The 16,455-nt window shown below is 43.8% G+C and overlaps 1 protein-coding gene across 2 annotated transcripts in view; it reads right to left on the reverse strand.

Annotated features, from left to right (window-relative positions):
- Nucleotides 1-16,455, reverse strand: part of LOC110982808 (phospholipid-transporting ATPase ABCA1-like) — a 45,647-nt gene that overhangs the window by 16,610 nt on the left and 12,582 nt on the right. The window contains exons 6-31 of one of the 2 annotated variants that reach the window (XM_022241490.2): nucleotides 16,235-16,432; nucleotides 15,677-15,761; nucleotides 15,075-15,199; nucleotides 14,730-14,927; nucleotides 14,413-14,481; nucleotides 13,537-13,780; nucleotides 12,800-12,933; nucleotides 12,146-12,262; nucleotides 11,337-11,537; nucleotides 10,331-10,424; nucleotides 9,607-9,724; nucleotides 8,857-9,036; nucleotides 7,801-8,023; nucleotides 7,195-7,416; nucleotides 6,564-6,771; nucleotides 5,741-5,866; nucleotides 5,290-5,467; nucleotides 4,705-4,836; nucleotides 4,343-4,482; nucleotides 3,816-3,953; nucleotides 3,181-3,518; nucleotides 2,952-3,024; nucleotides 2,277-2,494; nucleotides 1,585-1,795; nucleotides 956-1,243; nucleotides 319-402 (exon numbers count right to left, since the gene is read on the reverse strand). In XM_022241490.2, coding sequence (XP_022097182.2) covers nucleotides 319-402; nucleotides 956-1,243; nucleotides 1,585-1,795; nucleotides 2,277-2,494; nucleotides 2,952-3,024; nucleotides 3,181-3,518; nucleotides 3,816-3,953; nucleotides 4,343-4,482; nucleotides 4,705-4,836; nucleotides 5,290-5,467; nucleotides 5,741-5,866; nucleotides 6,564-6,771; nucleotides 7,195-7,416; nucleotides 7,801-8,023; nucleotides 8,857-9,036; nucleotides 9,607-9,724; nucleotides 10,331-10,424; nucleotides 11,337-11,537; nucleotides 12,146-12,262; nucleotides 12,800-12,933; nucleotides 13,537-13,780; nucleotides 14,413-14,481; nucleotides 14,730-14,927; nucleotides 15,075-15,199; nucleotides 15,677-15,761; nucleotides 16,235-16,432 — 4,342 coding nt within the window. The remainder of the gene's footprint in view (nucleotides 1-318; nucleotides 403-955; nucleotides 1,244-1,584; nucleotides 1,796-2,276; nucleotides 2,495-2,951; nucleotides 3,025-3,180; nucleotides 3,519-3,815; nucleotides 3,954-4,342; nucleotides 4,483-4,704; nucleotides 4,837-5,289; nucleotides 5,468-5,740; nucleotides 5,867-6,563; nucleotides 6,772-7,194; nucleotides 7,417-7,800; nucleotides 8,024-8,856; nucleotides 9,037-9,606; nucleotides 9,725-10,330; nucleotides 10,425-11,336; nucleotides 11,538-12,145; nucleotides 12,263-12,799; nucleotides 12,934-13,536; nucleotides 13,781-14,412; nucleotides 14,482-14,729; nucleotides 14,928-15,074; nucleotides 15,200-15,676; nucleotides 15,762-16,234; nucleotides 16,433-16,455) is intronic. The other variant, XM_022241491.2, reaches the window with a different exon arrangement.

The raw sequence follows: 16,455 nt of genomic DNA on the forward strand, positions 1-16,455 counted from the left end.
AGAAATGTGAATGGATTACCTAGATCGAACGCCCACAAAACCGCTCAGTTTTTCAGCTTCCTTTTCACACAAACATTTCAACTTCAGTGACGCATTTCTTTAGAATTTCGTTTTCTAAGAACTCAACACATTTTGACTAAAATGACATGCAAAGTCAAAAAGCAAGGACACTGTCATCTGACACATTGTCATTGTGCAGGTCACACACTCTGAACCATGGCACCAAGAACATGCAGGACCTGAGAATGGCAGGAATTACTGCGGTCATCTACATGAATGACAACCAAGGCCGAGGGAAGGACATTGGCAGACCAATACCTTCAGTGGGTACGGCACGGAATCTCGGATGTAATAATGACTGGACGCGTGTGTACAATGAGGGGGACTCTACCACGTCCACATCTGAAAGGTAATGTGATGGTTATTGGAAAAGAACGAACATGAGTGAAATTCTGGAAAAATACTTCAACAAGTGAGGGTAATGTCTCAGAAATATGAAAACAGAACACAGACATTGATACATATTATAAAAATGGACCAATTCTGAGTCAATCTAAAAAAATATTGAATTACTTCCAGACCTCACGGAATTATAAAAGGAACTGCAACTATGAATTGATTAGATGGTAATAATTATCACTGAACTTGGAAAAAAGCTGGACGGCAAATACAAACACTGCTGGTTTGCCGATATTCAAAATAAATTACTAACACTGAGTTTACAGAAAACATAAAGACAAAAGCAGTGACAAAAATTCCCAGCAATCAAACAGAATTCCAGGGAACTAGAATGATAACCACAAGGCTGACACAGTGAGATGTGACGACATGCTGGACGAGTTTGGTTTGAACACTTGCAACTGAAAACACAAAATGAAATCAGAGGACTCAGACAGCCAAACTGATGAACAGTCAGACGGTCAACGAAAATGGGATGATTACAGGTAAGACTTACCGTTGGCTTGCTGGTTCATAGCGGCTTCACGGCTCGCCTGTCTCATCAGGCGTCGGCTCAACTGCCGACTGAGCTGGCGTTTGACCCTTGGGTGGAGGGGTTGCTGGACTGGCTGATGACCCGGGTTCTGATCAGGGTTCTGACCACGGTTCTGGCTGGGCTCTTGGCTTACTTGATTGTCTTCCTTATTGCTGGCAGGCTCATTTCCATCTGTGCCGTCAGCGTCGAGGTTGATGCTGTGTAAACTGTGAATGTCTTCTTCAAGCTCTTGATGGGCATCGTCAAGCTCTGTTAGAAGATGGTAAAAACACTTTTTCAGCCAGGTTGGCCCACAATGAAACAAGAACAATAACTCAGCTACATGCTTTAATAAACAAGCCAACAGCTGGGTCCATGTTCAAAGAAACAAACACTGAGACGCAAATATAGTGAATTGGTATTTACATGACGTTAAGTTCACGTCTTTCAAATACAATATTTGATAATTCTCAACTGCTCTAGATTTCAGAACTGAAGACAGAACTGAACTGGCCATCAGTACGGCAGAAAGATAACACTTCAGAAGAAGGTATGAATCCTTTGACTGTAAAAATGCTCTAGTCAAACGGATTGAGTTCACTTGAACCTACCATCCACATCAACCAAAGCCACATTGTCGGCTGTCGACCGCTTACGGCTGCGTTGCTCCCTGATACTGTTGCTCCTTGCCGGGAGTTCATAGCTCCGCCTCCTAAGGCTGCCACGCCCCATGAACGGCCGTGGCAGCAGGCCGTTGTCAGAGGACTGGAAGGTTTCAGCCTCATAGAAGATACCTGTGTCATCGGTGACAGACAGGAAAACCTGGAGAAGGGTGTCAGATGGGAGAGATGTATACAGGTCCATTATTTTCTTTTAAGTGGAGAGGACAGAATTTACTTTGAGGACACTACACTGCCTTTATTTCATCTGCCCCAAGCTTACGCCGTTGTGTATCATATACTGGCCTTCCAGATGTACTTGTATAATGAACAGTGAAGGACTGGTAAATGTATGCAGTAGGTCTAACATGAAGCTCAACAATCACTTCTCTGATTCAAACACTTGGTGGCGCACTCCGCTGAGAGTCAATGTTACTTGTGAGCATATGCAGAATGAGAATACCAAGTGGTAATGTCAACATGTTGGAAGTATTTCTTCCAAGTTATCACCAGTAGTTTCATTATTTACAGTTGGTTTACAGTGACAAAGGACATGATTGTTATAGTTGAGCCTTAAGATTCGCTTGTCACGATATATAAATGTGAACCAATTGCAATTACACGTAAGTGAAACAGTAACCAACCTCTTCCAAAGAGGTGTCAGAGATGCCAAAGTCACTGATGAAGAGGCGTTCCTTGTAGATCTCTAGCTCCTGGAAGAGTGATTCCAGGGCATTGTAGTGAGTGGCTCCGGCAGGGAGGATGTAGGACAATTCCTTGCCGAGATTCTCGCAGAGCACTGCGCCGGGAACGTAGCTCTGAACAAAGCTGGTCACCACAGATTCCTTGCAAGAGCCACAGTCTGGCAAAGGAAAAGTTCAAAAAAGTTTGCTCCAACTATTTTCAACATCTTTCGATGATAATAAGTTTGTCACTTGCCTTCATGAGTGATTATTTCGAAAGATGGATCAACTGTTCAACTCTTTCCTCAATAAGCCAGGATGACCGGAATAGAAACATTTTCATACACCCCCCAGATTTATCCATCAAAGTTTTAGTCACTGAATCTTCTGGAGATTTTGACACGAGGACAGAGCATAATCATTCAGCATTTTAGTCTTGGGATGAATAACTGCAATATTAAGTCTACTAAACAAGCATGAGAATCTGTAACGTTGAGAGCAGAGCAAATTCAGCACACTTCAGAGTACAATCCATGCACACCATGGGCACAGTGCGCATTATGCAGGACTACATGTACCTCCTAAAATGCCCCTCCATCAGGTACCCAGCTTGAAGTCAGTGACCTTTGGAATTACCTGGTATATCAATGGGTGGCTTGTCCTTCTTGTGCCTCAAATCATCATCAGTCGACTCCAGAGCTACTTTCATCTGAGAAAAAAAAAGTAAATTCAATTCTTACAAACGTGCAAATCTAACATAGTAAGTGCTGGAGAATTTTAGCCTGAGATACGTATGAGAAATATATAATTCAGCATCACAGTTTGAGTGCCTTGGCATTCGCATCTGCATTTCAGTTTCTCCAACCTGCGAAGGCTCGACTAGATCCAAATCCATCTCCTTCTTCTCATCGCTGGGTAGATTTGTCATCGCCCCGGCAACCAGATCCGGGCCGACCATGGGACCAAAGCCTCCATTTTGGAGCCCCGCATTGTACAACATCGGGTCGGTCATCTGTGGCGGAACCATGAGGTCATCGCCGGGCAGACGCTTGTTGAGGACCAGGTAGTAGCCGACTCCAAAGCGGCTCTTGAGGAAAAGAGACGAGCCAGAGCAGCGGAGCTGACCAGAGGAGATGATCGCGATGCGGTCACCGAGGACGTCCGCCTCATCCATGTGATGGGTGGACATGATGATGGTCCGACCTGCCAGAGAGATGGACACAACCCTTGAACCACCACCACGAGATTTCTGTTGACCACTGTTATAGTCAAGCTAGTCACAAGTCCTTTCACAATGCCAGTCACAGTATTACAAAAGGATAAACAACAAAGGTATGCCTTTGTCACATTTCACTCGAATAAATTATGACTTGATGACTCGGTTTGCAGAGACTTGTGAGGGAATCAACCACAATGCTGCAGACATCTCTTATGTAATTTTCATGATTTTTTTTAATAACCATTCAAAATCATTTCAACAACTATAATGCCATTTCCTACCTTCCTTGTACTTGCTGAGCAGATCCCAGATCTCCCGCCTAGCGTAGGGGTCAACTCCAGCCGTTGGCTCGTCCAAGATGACCGTCTTGGATCCAGCCACAAACGCCATGGCAATGGAGAGTTTGCGCTTCATGCCACCTAAAAAAATAAATACATTTTTCTAGAAAACTGTCGAAGAAGAACTTGGTCTATCCCCAGATGTTGTCCACAAACAAAAACCCTCTGGTAAAATGGGTTATCATAGAACATTTTCTGATCTCTTGAGTGAATAGGAAATTTAACGCTCATGGAAAGATCTACAGACTGGGAGTTCTGATCCAGGGATATGTCTTTGAGCAAAGTGCTCTGCAAGAGATTGAAGATTGTGGTATGTTTGATGAGGCTCTGTGTACCAAGATGACAACATCAATCTAGCTGTGCTCTTTCTATGGAGCTGAGACTCACTTCACTCTGAGCCAAACATCAAAAAACAAAAACAGTTTACAAATTTGCTCCGAGGCTTAGGGCTGTCAGACTGCTAATCTTACCGGAGAGATTGGCAGTCAACTCCTTCCTCTTATGAGGCAAGTTGAGATGCTTTAACATCTCCTCCATTTCCACGGCAATCTCATCATTGGTTGCTCCTTTCACCCTCGCATAAAACCACAGGTGCTCCTCCACAGTCAGGCTGTCAATAAAAAAAAAAAGAGTGGTTAAAATACTTCAACCCAAGATAAAGAAAACGTGTTACTCAAACACAACACCTCAACTGGTTGTTCTCTTATTCAATCACAAAACCAGGACTAAAGTCTTCTGAAAGGAGTCAATCCACTCCTCTCGTTCTGTTTTGTAGGTTTTCCACGATGACGTTTCCTGCGGCCGTATTTTACCGCAGCAATGAGACACTCACTAGTCAAAGAGCACGTTGTGTTGGGGACACATCCCAAGACTCTTGCGAATCCTGGTGATGTCCGTCAGTATGTCTTTGCCGTAGATGAACGCCGTACCAGCCGTGGGAGGGAACAGCCCCGTCAAGATAGACCTGATGTTAAAGAGAACAGGTTGCACAGGAATACCAATCTCACAAACTTTTCTTGAATACATTCAGACAATAGTTACTAGATTCGAGGCTTAACAGTCTAAGTTGGTGGATCCCAAACCATGCAGAAGTTACAAGAAAAAGAGTCTTATCTAGTAGAATTGGTGGAATTATCCGCGCTGAGCTGAAGTGCACCCTCACTGACTAAAGAAAGACGGATGGTACTAAGTTTTCCAAGTGGGTTCTAGCAAAAATCAACGATATACCCTACAACTTAGAAGAGATTTCAATGCCAATCTTAAGAAATATGGACTGGGATCAATGCTTCTCAACCCTGCAAAATTGTCCCAAAACAATAAAGTTTCAAAGGTTTGGGAGAGTTGGAATTAGTGACTGATACTGTCTTCCAATGTTACGACTGCCGTCTGCTCCAGGGGTACAGCAGGTATCACTTACATGGTGGTGGTCTTGCCAGCCCCATTATGGCCAAGGAAGGAGGTGATCTGGCCCTCGTAGAAGTTGAAGCTGAGGTCATTGACAGCCAGTTTCTTGCCAATTCGGTAGATTTTGTACAAGTTCTTGATGGAGACACCAAGTTTCAGGTGTGTCGGTTCTCGCTCAAAGTCGGTATCCTCTGCAAGGTTGGAAGAGAATTTCAAGTAACGACAGTTTCAGTTTAGGTTTTGACAATCAAAATAATTCTTTGAGAATAGGGGAATAAAAGTGTGATAGAGCAGTGGTACTAAAACCAGACAGGGGCCTGGCAATGATGATGGACCATTCCAAGGACACTGACTTATGATGACCTATTAAGACTGGTTGACCAACTTGAGAACATTTACCAACATCACTGATGATAACTCAAGTCAAATAAGGCAATGTGATCTTTTATTGAATAGTCTGGTACCTGTTGGAATGCCATTGCTTGATGTTGTCTGCAGCAAATCAGCATCTTGAGTTTCCACGGTGTCGGAACCACACCAGTAGGATCGTTGGAACGGGAAGTACCATCGGCGAGGCATGCCGTAGGCACCTACAGGAAGAGAGACAGACACCAAAGGTGAAAAGACCACACCAGTCCGAGCCCCAAACTAAACCGAGTCTACAGACTGATCTCAGGAGATAGCATTATAGCAGGAGGCACAACGTGCATGGCGTGTTTTTACACTTAGGGCTTACACATTTTGGCAAGTTCAACCACCAACATACATGAACCACGTGACCACAAGCGTGGTGCCATGGCAGTAATGGCTTTTAATTCTGGTTCCTACATTAGTTTGTAAGGACCATGACTGTGTTGTGTCCTTTCAATGAGCAGAAAGGTTTATGTGTTTGGATAGCCAGTGGGAAATTTACCAAGGAGTTCAAGTCAGTGTCTCCCGATTATTACTTGAATTCCCACCTGCACCTATCATCAAACTGAATACTCTCTCAGCGTCTTCTTTTTAGGTTTAATATCGTGTTTTACTTTTGCATGCTGGGTGGACTTAGAGAAGAACACGACAGCCCTGGTTCATCATCGGTGTCACTGTCATTCATTATCATTGTCAATGTAATCCCACACAACACAACAGCACATTAATCAAACATCGCAACTTCACACAAACTTCCAAGACCCAAAAACGAGTACGGTTTGACCCCTCGACGAAAATTGACACCCACGGAAAGTTGGCACAAGCTGCTGCCCCAATGGCCTGCCTTCAAGTGTTGTTTCGACCCCTGTTTCGTACCTGGAAACACTGCCTCGATGTACCACGTCAGCACCATGTAGAGGAAGGCATCAAACCACATCATGGTGATGACTTGTTGCGGTGTCAACTGCTCGCCCGCCGAGGCTGGGCTTACCCCGAGATTGCCCCAGGTTAACCCTGACCCCTGGATCTCAAAGAGGGCGATGTACTGGCTGCCATAACCAAAAGCGATGGTGTTGGACAGACACTGAAATAAAACAAAGGCTTGGACTTATGCCTGATAACTGGCTAGCCTGAAATATTTTAAAACGACACGTATGTAAGCACTTTAACCTTATAAACTGCTTTGTTCTTCGGAGTTCATCTTCGACAAATTTTGATCAGAAATCTGATCAACAGGTGATTTCACCCGGTAACCTATGCACAAAATATATCATCCTGGGTACCAGGGCTTAATAATCCCCAGCAACTCTGTGCTATAACTACATTTGCTTCTTGGTAGCTCTAGACCGTAAGCTAATACGTGGAAAACATATCCCCTTCTTGCATTAATACATGTATCAAACAGCTTGAGTAAATGCACAGCGTACTATCAATTAATTATCAGTAGTGTGACAAGGCACAGGTTAAGGTACCGCAAAGGAAGAGATTGATTGTCTTCTCGCCTTACCATGAATAGTTTAGCCCAGCCTGGGATGTATTCATCCCACGAGTACACCATGCTATAGGGCACATAGGAGAGAAAGAAGAAGACAGCTCCACAGGCGGCTGACAGATTGGCCTTGGAGAAGAAGGTACTAACGAGGAAACAGAGAGCAATGGTGGAGACACTGAAGGAGACGAGCATCAGGAGAACCACTGAGGCGTCGGCTTGGATCGTAATCTTGCCAACCTGGCAGAGGAAAGGGGACAAACCTAGTTACTGAATAAGCCTCAAGGTTTACTTTCCCTTTAAAAGGGAATCTATATCACAGACCTGCCTGAATAGAAGTAATTGTTGAGGACCAGACATTTTGGCACCACATATCATGGCAAGATCTGAGAAGAGCACAGCTGGCCATTTCTGTTATGTACCATACTCGGGACTGATCTAAAATAAACTAATTCAAGGTTGTGCACATTTGGTTGAAAACTGACCACATAAAATCTCCAGCGTCTGCGAGCACACACTATGCATCCTTGCTTGATGCTCCTAAGTAGGCCACAAAGTACGATCGGCAGTGGGTATGCTGGCATAAACAAAACAGACAGATGGACAAACCAACAGACCTCATACCTTGAGAATCAGGACCAGCAGACAGCTACTGATGAACATGACCACAAAGCTGTTGATGAACCAGGCCACCCAGTGCACGGCGTTGCCCATGCCCATCACCTTCATCACTTCCTTGAGACGAAGCTCCTTCTCCAGGACGATGCCCTTGATGATCATGGCCACGGAGAACAGCCAGGCGATGATCATGAGAAGTGGCAAGATGGCGCCCAAGGTCTGTACAAACCTGAATGAAAGAGGCATCCCAAGGAATATGGTTAAAACCAGCCCATCTAACAGCCGGTTTGGCAAATACCCTCACTCTAACACCTGGTCATTTCTGTTCGAAACTTGCCTGAACCTTCTGAAGAATTTGACTGCACACTCTCTGTAATTCAACTTCCAAGGGGCATCAGGCTTTGTGTAAAGAAAAACTGGCAGGGCTCTCACTTCCTCAAACCAGCCAATCCCTGGTTAGATTTTAGTTTCAGGATTGTACAGTGCAGCAAGTTTGGCCTCAGACAGAACTTATTCACAACCGAGAGAGCTGTAAACACATTTCACTATTCACACAAGCAGACCTGTAGGTACAATGTATAAATAACACTTCAACCCAGGTACTACCGCACCGTAGTTGTGGGTATATACAATCAATATATTTTGTTGGGTCCGAAAATGTTGTGGGGACTCAGAAATGTCCCCACAACTCGGTTCAAATTTGCCTAACAAAAGAACTTGTCCCCTAAACACGATGAATGCCTAACCAGAAGTTTACATCAATGACCAGACTACTGCCACATACTCAAACATCGGCTGTTTCCCTATCTATGGCTTTATCTCTGACCCCTGGAATAATTTGAAGAACTGTAATGTCCCAACCACATTAACCCTAACACTCCTCAGTCCTCCAACAGGTGAAGGATTGAGGAGGGTAAGGCTTAATGGAGTCAACCAGAATATTTACACAGGAAAATGAACTCATACTACGACAGAATCTCAAAAGCACGAGGCCAAAACCAACACCACAAAAAACTAAGGTGTCATAAATAGCAATATGAATGAAAATGACTCTCCACTCACAAGTCGCTGATGTAGCAGGGGTAAGGAAACTCCTGAACATAGGCTCCAGCCCCAGCGTCTTTGGTCCTGAGAGAGGCTTTGATGATGCCTTGGTCAAACATGTCTTGAAGGAAGATAAACCCTCCTCTGATGTACTCCCCATATCGGTAGATGCTACTCATTGGGCCTGGTTTCCAAAAACTAAAGAACGATAAGCAAAAGTGAGATGAGTAAGTACAAATTTCAAATCTGTATCCCATTTTCCCAAAATCAGACTTAACAACAAAACTGCGACTCAAACGGTAAGCAAACTTGATCTACGTGGGGAGTTTGGAAGTTGAATGTAAATGTGTAAGTGTAAATGTGTAGTAAAATTTTTCTCAAAGGACTTTGTTTTGTTGAGACAGATTCTGCTTGGATTGAAACGTCAGACCTTCTAGCATTTTGATTCGTGCGTTTCAGGTCACTGTAGCCAGCAAGCAGTTGGCAGGAGTTTTTGCATTTTACATAAAATTGCTGAAGATTACATTTTCATGCAACCCCCCCTTCATGTTCAGACCATACAGTTGCATGTACAAGTTCTACAGTGCTTGGAAATATGATTCACATTTGAAAATTTCAAATAACCATTTTTGTTTAATGGAGGGTCTGCATGGCTGCTATCTTGCAATCCAGTGCTTTTGTGTCACAAGGTATGCACAAAGGAAGTTTCCCTGTTGAACAAAACAACTGCCCTGCAAGATGGCTACCACGCAAAGCCTCTATACTTACTATTTCTTGTATTTGTCGGTGGCTCGAACCATTCTGCTGTCCATCCGCAACTGGTATGATACGTAGTTTGGGATCGTGTCGTTATCGGCTGAACTGTTGAAACCTTCAAACACCGCAGCTAGTTAAAATAGATGACCGAAATTTAGATTAACATCTTCATTCACCCAAAAGTTGTAACAAAAATGCCCCAGACTTATTTGAACAAAACTTGTGCATCATTTCCCATGAAAGGCCAAAACTTTAATCACTCAAGGAGCTGCATCAGTATGACCCCTGCTCGTCAGGCTCATAAATATTCCTTCTCAGCTACCATGTGCAGCATCTACTGTCAAAGTATACATTCATCTTGCTATTGCATTTGTGCTACAGCAATATGAGCCCCCAGCTGGACCAAGAGAGGGCGCAATTTTCTTGGCAACAGAGGCTCCTTTGGTCTGAACTGCACTTCGCTGCTTCACAAACAACTATGACCTGCATTCCTTACGATCGCATCGCCACCAGCAAATGAACATTCCTGACCAACCTGGCTCTGTTTAACCGATGAGGGGGTGCTTCTGCTCAAGGCGAATACAATTTGGCCCGAGGAATGTGTAAGCAAGAAACCTTACATCAGTTCTTGCTGACACTTTTTTCAAGCCTTGATGCCTCACGATATTAAAGATTCACATCAAAATACAGGGAAGTGAGGGTTTTCAAATATGACTTGAGCTCTCATCCTACCTACCTCCCCAGAAGAGGTCCTCTCCCTGCAGTTCCTTGGCAGAGGCTAGGAATTCCTCCTCAGTGCTGAAGCCTATCGTTTTGTTTAGATTCACACACTGCAATGGGAAGTCACATGGAAAAGGTTATCTCTTTGTCTACGACTTTTCTATGAAGTACAGATCGCATGGCACACGCTATGGCAGATAGAAAATTCAGCATGCAATCAACCAAGATATTCCATTGGTACAGAGCAACGATGTCCAAGCATTAGTCTTTGAACAATGAATTATTATATTGAGACTTTAACAAGCCTGCTGGTTTAAATCTATGATGTGACTAAACCACCAATGACTAGAACTTTCCAACTACTTGTTATGGTTGTTTGCAACTCTGCGGATTGCATTCTGACAGTGTTGTAGTCGAGACCACTTAAGACCTTCACAAGACCTTTAGTCAGACTTCCTGTCACAAGCTATTCAAATGAACTGCAACAAAAGCATTCCTTTGTCATTGTTCACCCTGTTACTTGTGTCTGGTCTTGTGTCTGGTCTTGTGACTGGTCTATTGTCTGGTCTTGTGACTGGTCTTGTGACTGGTCTTGTGATGGTCTTGTGTCTGGTCTTGTGTCTGATCTTGTGTCTGGTCTTGTGTCTGGTCTTGTGTCTGGTCTTGTGACTGGTCTTGTGTCTGGTCTTGTGACTGGTCTTGTGACTGGTCTTGTGACTGGTCTTGTGTCTGGTCTTGTGTCTGGTCTTGTGACTGGTCTTGTGTCTGGTCTTGTGACTGGTCTTGTGACTGGTCTTGTGATGGTCTTGTGATGGTCTTGTGACTGGTCTTGTGTCTAGTCTTGTGACTGGTCTTGTGATGGTCTTGTGATGGTCTTGACTACCACACTGCATTCTGAACCAGCGTGTGACTGGAATACTTATTCCCAAACTCAAATACATATGCACATTCAGTAAATCAGTGCCTTGTAAAATAGTGGAGCTGAGAAAAACTGTATTCCTTGTTGTCATCTAGGGCCTAACCTTGAGGATTTCCATGGTGGTGTTGGCAAACTTGTCCAAGGCATCGATGGCATCCAGGAGACTCTGGGTGAAGTTACTACTCTCCATGCTCTTGTTGCGAGCGTCCTCTAACACTTTCTGCAGCAGGACCACGTCTGCCGTCCCGTTGCTATGCAACCGATCTTCCAACTGCCTCACCAGTTCTGGGTTCTGACTGAACTCCTGGGTAATGCAACAACAAAAAACATCTTTCTTTCTACCTCAAAAACTAGCTGCAGATATTAAAACGTACAAGAAGCCTGGGTTGCCAGCTGCTGTGTTGATGCTCACTTACACACTGATTAGAAACTTTCTGATGCAACGTACATTAAATAGTAAAACTCGGAATTCACCCTGGCTGCTATAGAGGCTTTGCGCAGTAGCCATCTTGCAGGGCAGTTCTTTTGCTCACCTAGGCTGCTATAGAGGCTTTGCGCAGTAGCCATCTAGCAGGGCAATTCTTTTGTTCACCCTGGCTGCTACAGAGGCTTTGCGCAGTTGCCATCTTGCAGGGTAGTTCTTTTGTTCACCTTGGCTGCTATAGAGGCTTTGCGCAGTAGCCATCTTGCAGGGCAGTTCTTTTTTTCCACAGGGAAACCTCCTTTGTGCATACCCTGTGGAACAAAATCACCGACCTGCGAGATGGCAGCCATGTAAATCCATCTATAGATCCACAGTGCTTTCTCCAGTTTGCCTACATGGTCCACGCCAAGCCGACCAGTCTTTCCTCTACCAGTATAGACTCCTATCTTTCTCAAAGTGGTATCATAATCTTCACCGTCTACACTTACATTGGCCAATTCAAAGGCAGCACTGTCCTCAACGTACTTGCGCAGCGTCGGGGAGTAATCTAACCACTTGGCTGCTAGGGTTTTAAACAAGGCCAGTGAAGTCAGTGGTTGAGTAGCCTGTAAAATCAATCACAGAACAGAAAATGAGGATGTTACCGATGACAGTCAACTTTATAGAAAAGACCTACACTCTAAATTTCTTCTAATTCAACCACATCAGCAGTTTCACTACAAGTGCCCCACTGCGATACAGCCTCAGTTTCACAATGCTTGGAACAAAAACAGTATGGTTTGAGTGATAACAGCAGCAAAGCCAACTGTGACAATAACAAGATCAGAACCACTGCCAGTTATGCAGTAGTGGCAGCCCGCCCCCCCAAAAAAGATAATGCCAACACTGGACAAATGTCGACATAGGATGTAACGACAGGTGTAGGACAGGCAGTATCAAAAACTGCGACCTCCGCTCCAACAACAACAGCTACGGCAATACAACTCCTGCAATAACGGTAGCAATTGTTTCTAACTATCAAATCTGGCCTCTCTGTCTTATCATCATTCACACTATTGATATCCAAGGCTCAGATCCATTCCTCCCCACCCTTAAAAAAATAACCTTTATTGGCTCTAAGGAGCCCAAATCTATTACTCTACCTCCTTCATGATGCGTTTGGTTGCCATGGTATCAGGGGTGTACAAGATGTAACCTTGAATCATCGGCTTCATAGTCTTCCAAGCCAGCTGTCCAATCTTGGAAGATTCAATCTGCTGCACCCATTCACAGTCCTCTGTTAAACAAGACATGACCAACCTGATGTTGAGAAAGAATTGCTTACAAAGAGACTAAAGCTTTCAAGAAGCAACACGCCTGATCAAGAACTGATTCTATAGGGCTCTATAGAGGGCAGCCATCTTGTGTTTGAAATTAAAAGCAAAGTAGCCAAACTGAGGCTGGAGGAAAAGATAGTCTGTTTCCTTTTATCAATATTTGACTTGGCATTACTTTTGCCATTTGGTACACAGGGGCAAGACAAAAATGGCAGCATTGTGATAAAGGTCTACAGTTATTAAGTCCTCGCACATTCTTCACGTCTGTCATAAGTCATAGAGGTTTTAGTCAGCCAAGTCACAGTCTATTCATGTGAATGGGAACACAGGCATTCCTTTGTTATTTTTAATCTTGTTATTTTCTGAAACAGAGAACTCTGTATACTAAATCCTCAAATTTGTTCAGTGAAATTTTTCTTGAAATCAGTCCGTCTTTTCGCCAATGGAGAGAGATGCTCTGTTTTGGAGCGAACCATTTTCAAAATACCCAACTGTCAATAACAGAATGCTAGGTCAATTATTCGGGATGTGCGACCAGAGTAAATGATCTTGGCTCTACTTACCTCTCAGGGCAAGTGTGTCATTTTTGTCTTTGTCTTTCTCTGGTGACCGCGATGATGTCGTTCGACTTAGACCTGGCGAGCTCGACAGCTTGTCGAAGCCATTGAAGCTACCCCCAGTTCTGCCCAAATCGGTGAAGTTCTTGATGCCGCCCACGCTGCCGCAAATCAGCTGGTTGGTGTCGTTGTTGTTCATGATGGAGTCAATGTCACTAAGGAGTTCTTTAAAGCTGTCCAGCTCGGCGACCTGAAAATGGTGAGATTTAATGAGGGTTTAGAAGCTTAATCATGCACAAAGAAAAACAGGTTCTGGGTATTATCACAGTTTTATAAATAGGGGTGGGCAACATGGTGAACACTAAGTTGAACCACACCTTCCGAGGTATTTTTAAGAGTCTTAGGAATGTTTGCTGATGTGTAGGAAACCAATGACACCTTTATAGCTCTTTAACCTGTCAAGGAGCATGAAGCCTCATGTGAAGTGATAGTAATAAGAATCTACATGTAGCTTCCTAAATGTTTCACCACGCCTGCCAAACCCCCTTGTAGATTTTGAAGGATCAAGAAAGCTCAAGGTTCATCAGCAAAATACCGATTTGCAGAATTTATTCATGCAAACTTCCCCTCTTTAAACCTAACAGGCCAAAATCTTCCAACTGTAGGAGGATTTAGGACTTTTCAAGTTTATAGTGAATAAATACGCCTGAGGTACGATGCAGCATACGATTTGCAGCTAACGAGTACAGAACTGAAGAGAGACAGCTGGGAATGAGGTCAGGTACAATCCAAAACATGTAGACTTGGTAATAAACCATTTGGGACCTTTAAGATAACAGATTCATTCAGTAAGATTTCTCACTGTACACATTAATGCATTACCTCACGTCCAATGTCTATCATTTCTTGTAGAATTTCCTTGTACCAATCCTCCAAATCGGTACCATTCAACTTGAAAGAAAACGAAAGTGAGAGCATATTTATACAAGAATGATCGCAATTACTGATGAAGTGCTTCCTGAAGCTAACCGAAATTGTTTTTGGACGTCAAGGTCAGATTTCCTTTTTGACGTTATAAACCAATCAGTGTGGAACAAGTTTTTGTTAAGCAAAGGAATCCCTTTATAAAGTGATAACACGGTCTCTCTGGACTTTACTTATGGGGTAGCAACTTTGGTTTTTCATTAATACCAACTTACAGAGTTCCAGAGTGCAGGAAAGTCAATCAGCTTCTGGATCTCTTGAGACAATTTGTCCAGGTCGGTGTCCGTCAAGTTGCACAAGGTCTCGCTTAGGTCTTCCAGCTGGGCAGGGTCTGTTGTCGTGACATAGTTCTCCAAGAGGGTGGTGTTGCAGACGGTGTTACGCATGTTGTGCCCAGTCAGTAAAAGCAACAGCTGCAAGGTCAAAGGCCAAAGGTCAAGGACTAGTTATCGCACTCCTATATTTTCCTTAAGAAAAGAAGGCAATGCCTCTCCCCGAGAGAGTCCTTAATGGATTTCGTGGTCTCCGCCCCCCAACTTTGCTTTCAGCTGCATACATACCAGTTGTGGATTGTTGATTGAGCCTGCAACTAGTTTGGCGTCTGCCTCGGACAAACCCAACTGTGTCTCCAAGTACACAATCAACTCAGTCTCGTTGGTCAGCAGATTGTACGACAGAGGAAACCCTGCAAATAGTCATGAAAATCAATTGATGAACGGATGACATCTACTGGTGAAAACTCAAGGAGTAGCTGACCCAGAAGGTTGAACCAGATAAAATCTCCACAGAGGTAAGTAAACAGAATTCACACTACTGGTTAACAGCACGACATTCATAACATTAATCCTATTAGATTTTTTGACTGACCATATTCAACGAATATCTGATTCATTAACTTCATAGTGCGTAATTATGGCAAATTGCAAAAGCTCCCGATAAATTGAGATGCAGGGTTGATCAATTCGATCAGGCATGTTAGACAAGTTCTACAACGAACTCATAAAGTCATCACGTCCAAATTCTTAATGATTTTGCCATCCGAAACCTGGATTATTCCAAAGAGGATATTAACTAGAAGCCAAAACCCTAAGACCTACTCCGTATTTTGACAGAGCAAGCAGTGGATAATGTGAAAGAGGGAATTCAAGTATGATATCTTCACCTGAGGTCTGCTGCAGTGCATCGCCGAATGCCTTCAAGCCATCTAGGCCAAAGAGACCACTTGGAAAGGTGTCACCGCCAGAAATCTATCAAAAGGGTATAAATGAACAGACAGAAAACTTATCATGGGTGGACTCACCGACCAATATTTGACTTTTGGCAAAGTGCCTCAAATGAATGAAAACACTAGGTTTTCTGTTTCCCATTTTGATTTGAGGGAGAACTGTGATATGGCCCCTGCTCATAAAAAATGGCCCTGCAATCAACCTTTTCATTTTCAGCACTAACACACATCCAGGAATTTCACACCACGGCCCCGAAAGCTTGGTCTTACTTGGCACAGGGGCGAATTTCAAACAAAGCTGACTCAATGGACCCTTCACTGCCCAATACGACAGGACTGAACTGTGTTCAACTTCTGCAAATGGGCACTGCAAACGTACCTGAATGCCATAAATGATAACTTTCCAATTTGCTTTGACACTGATAACAGGTACAAAGTGACACTAAGGGTCCAACTGAGTCTCTGAGTTAAACCACAGGACGGAGTCTTTCCTACCAAGGGGAGCAGCTTGTTCAGGTCAAGCTGCTTGGCAAGGACCTGGGTGACACTGGCAAAGTCGGCTGAGGTCAGGTTGCACAGTTCTTGCCGCATCTCATGTAACGTGGTCTCATTGGTCACGTCAAACAACTGTCTGAGCCTGTCCTCGTCACAAGACGCACTCTGAAAGGTGTCAGCATTCATCAGGGCAACCAACTGCATTGGTTGATTTCGAGATG

Source organism: Acanthaster planci, linkage group LG12 (assembly GCF_054643075.1).
Source record: "Acanthaster planci isolate LZ-2023a linkage group LG12, COTS_SCS, whole genome shotgun sequence".
Classification (NCBI taxonomy): domain Eukaryota; kingdom Metazoa; phylum Echinodermata; class Asteroidea; order Valvatida; family Acanthasteridae; genus Acanthaster; species Acanthaster planci.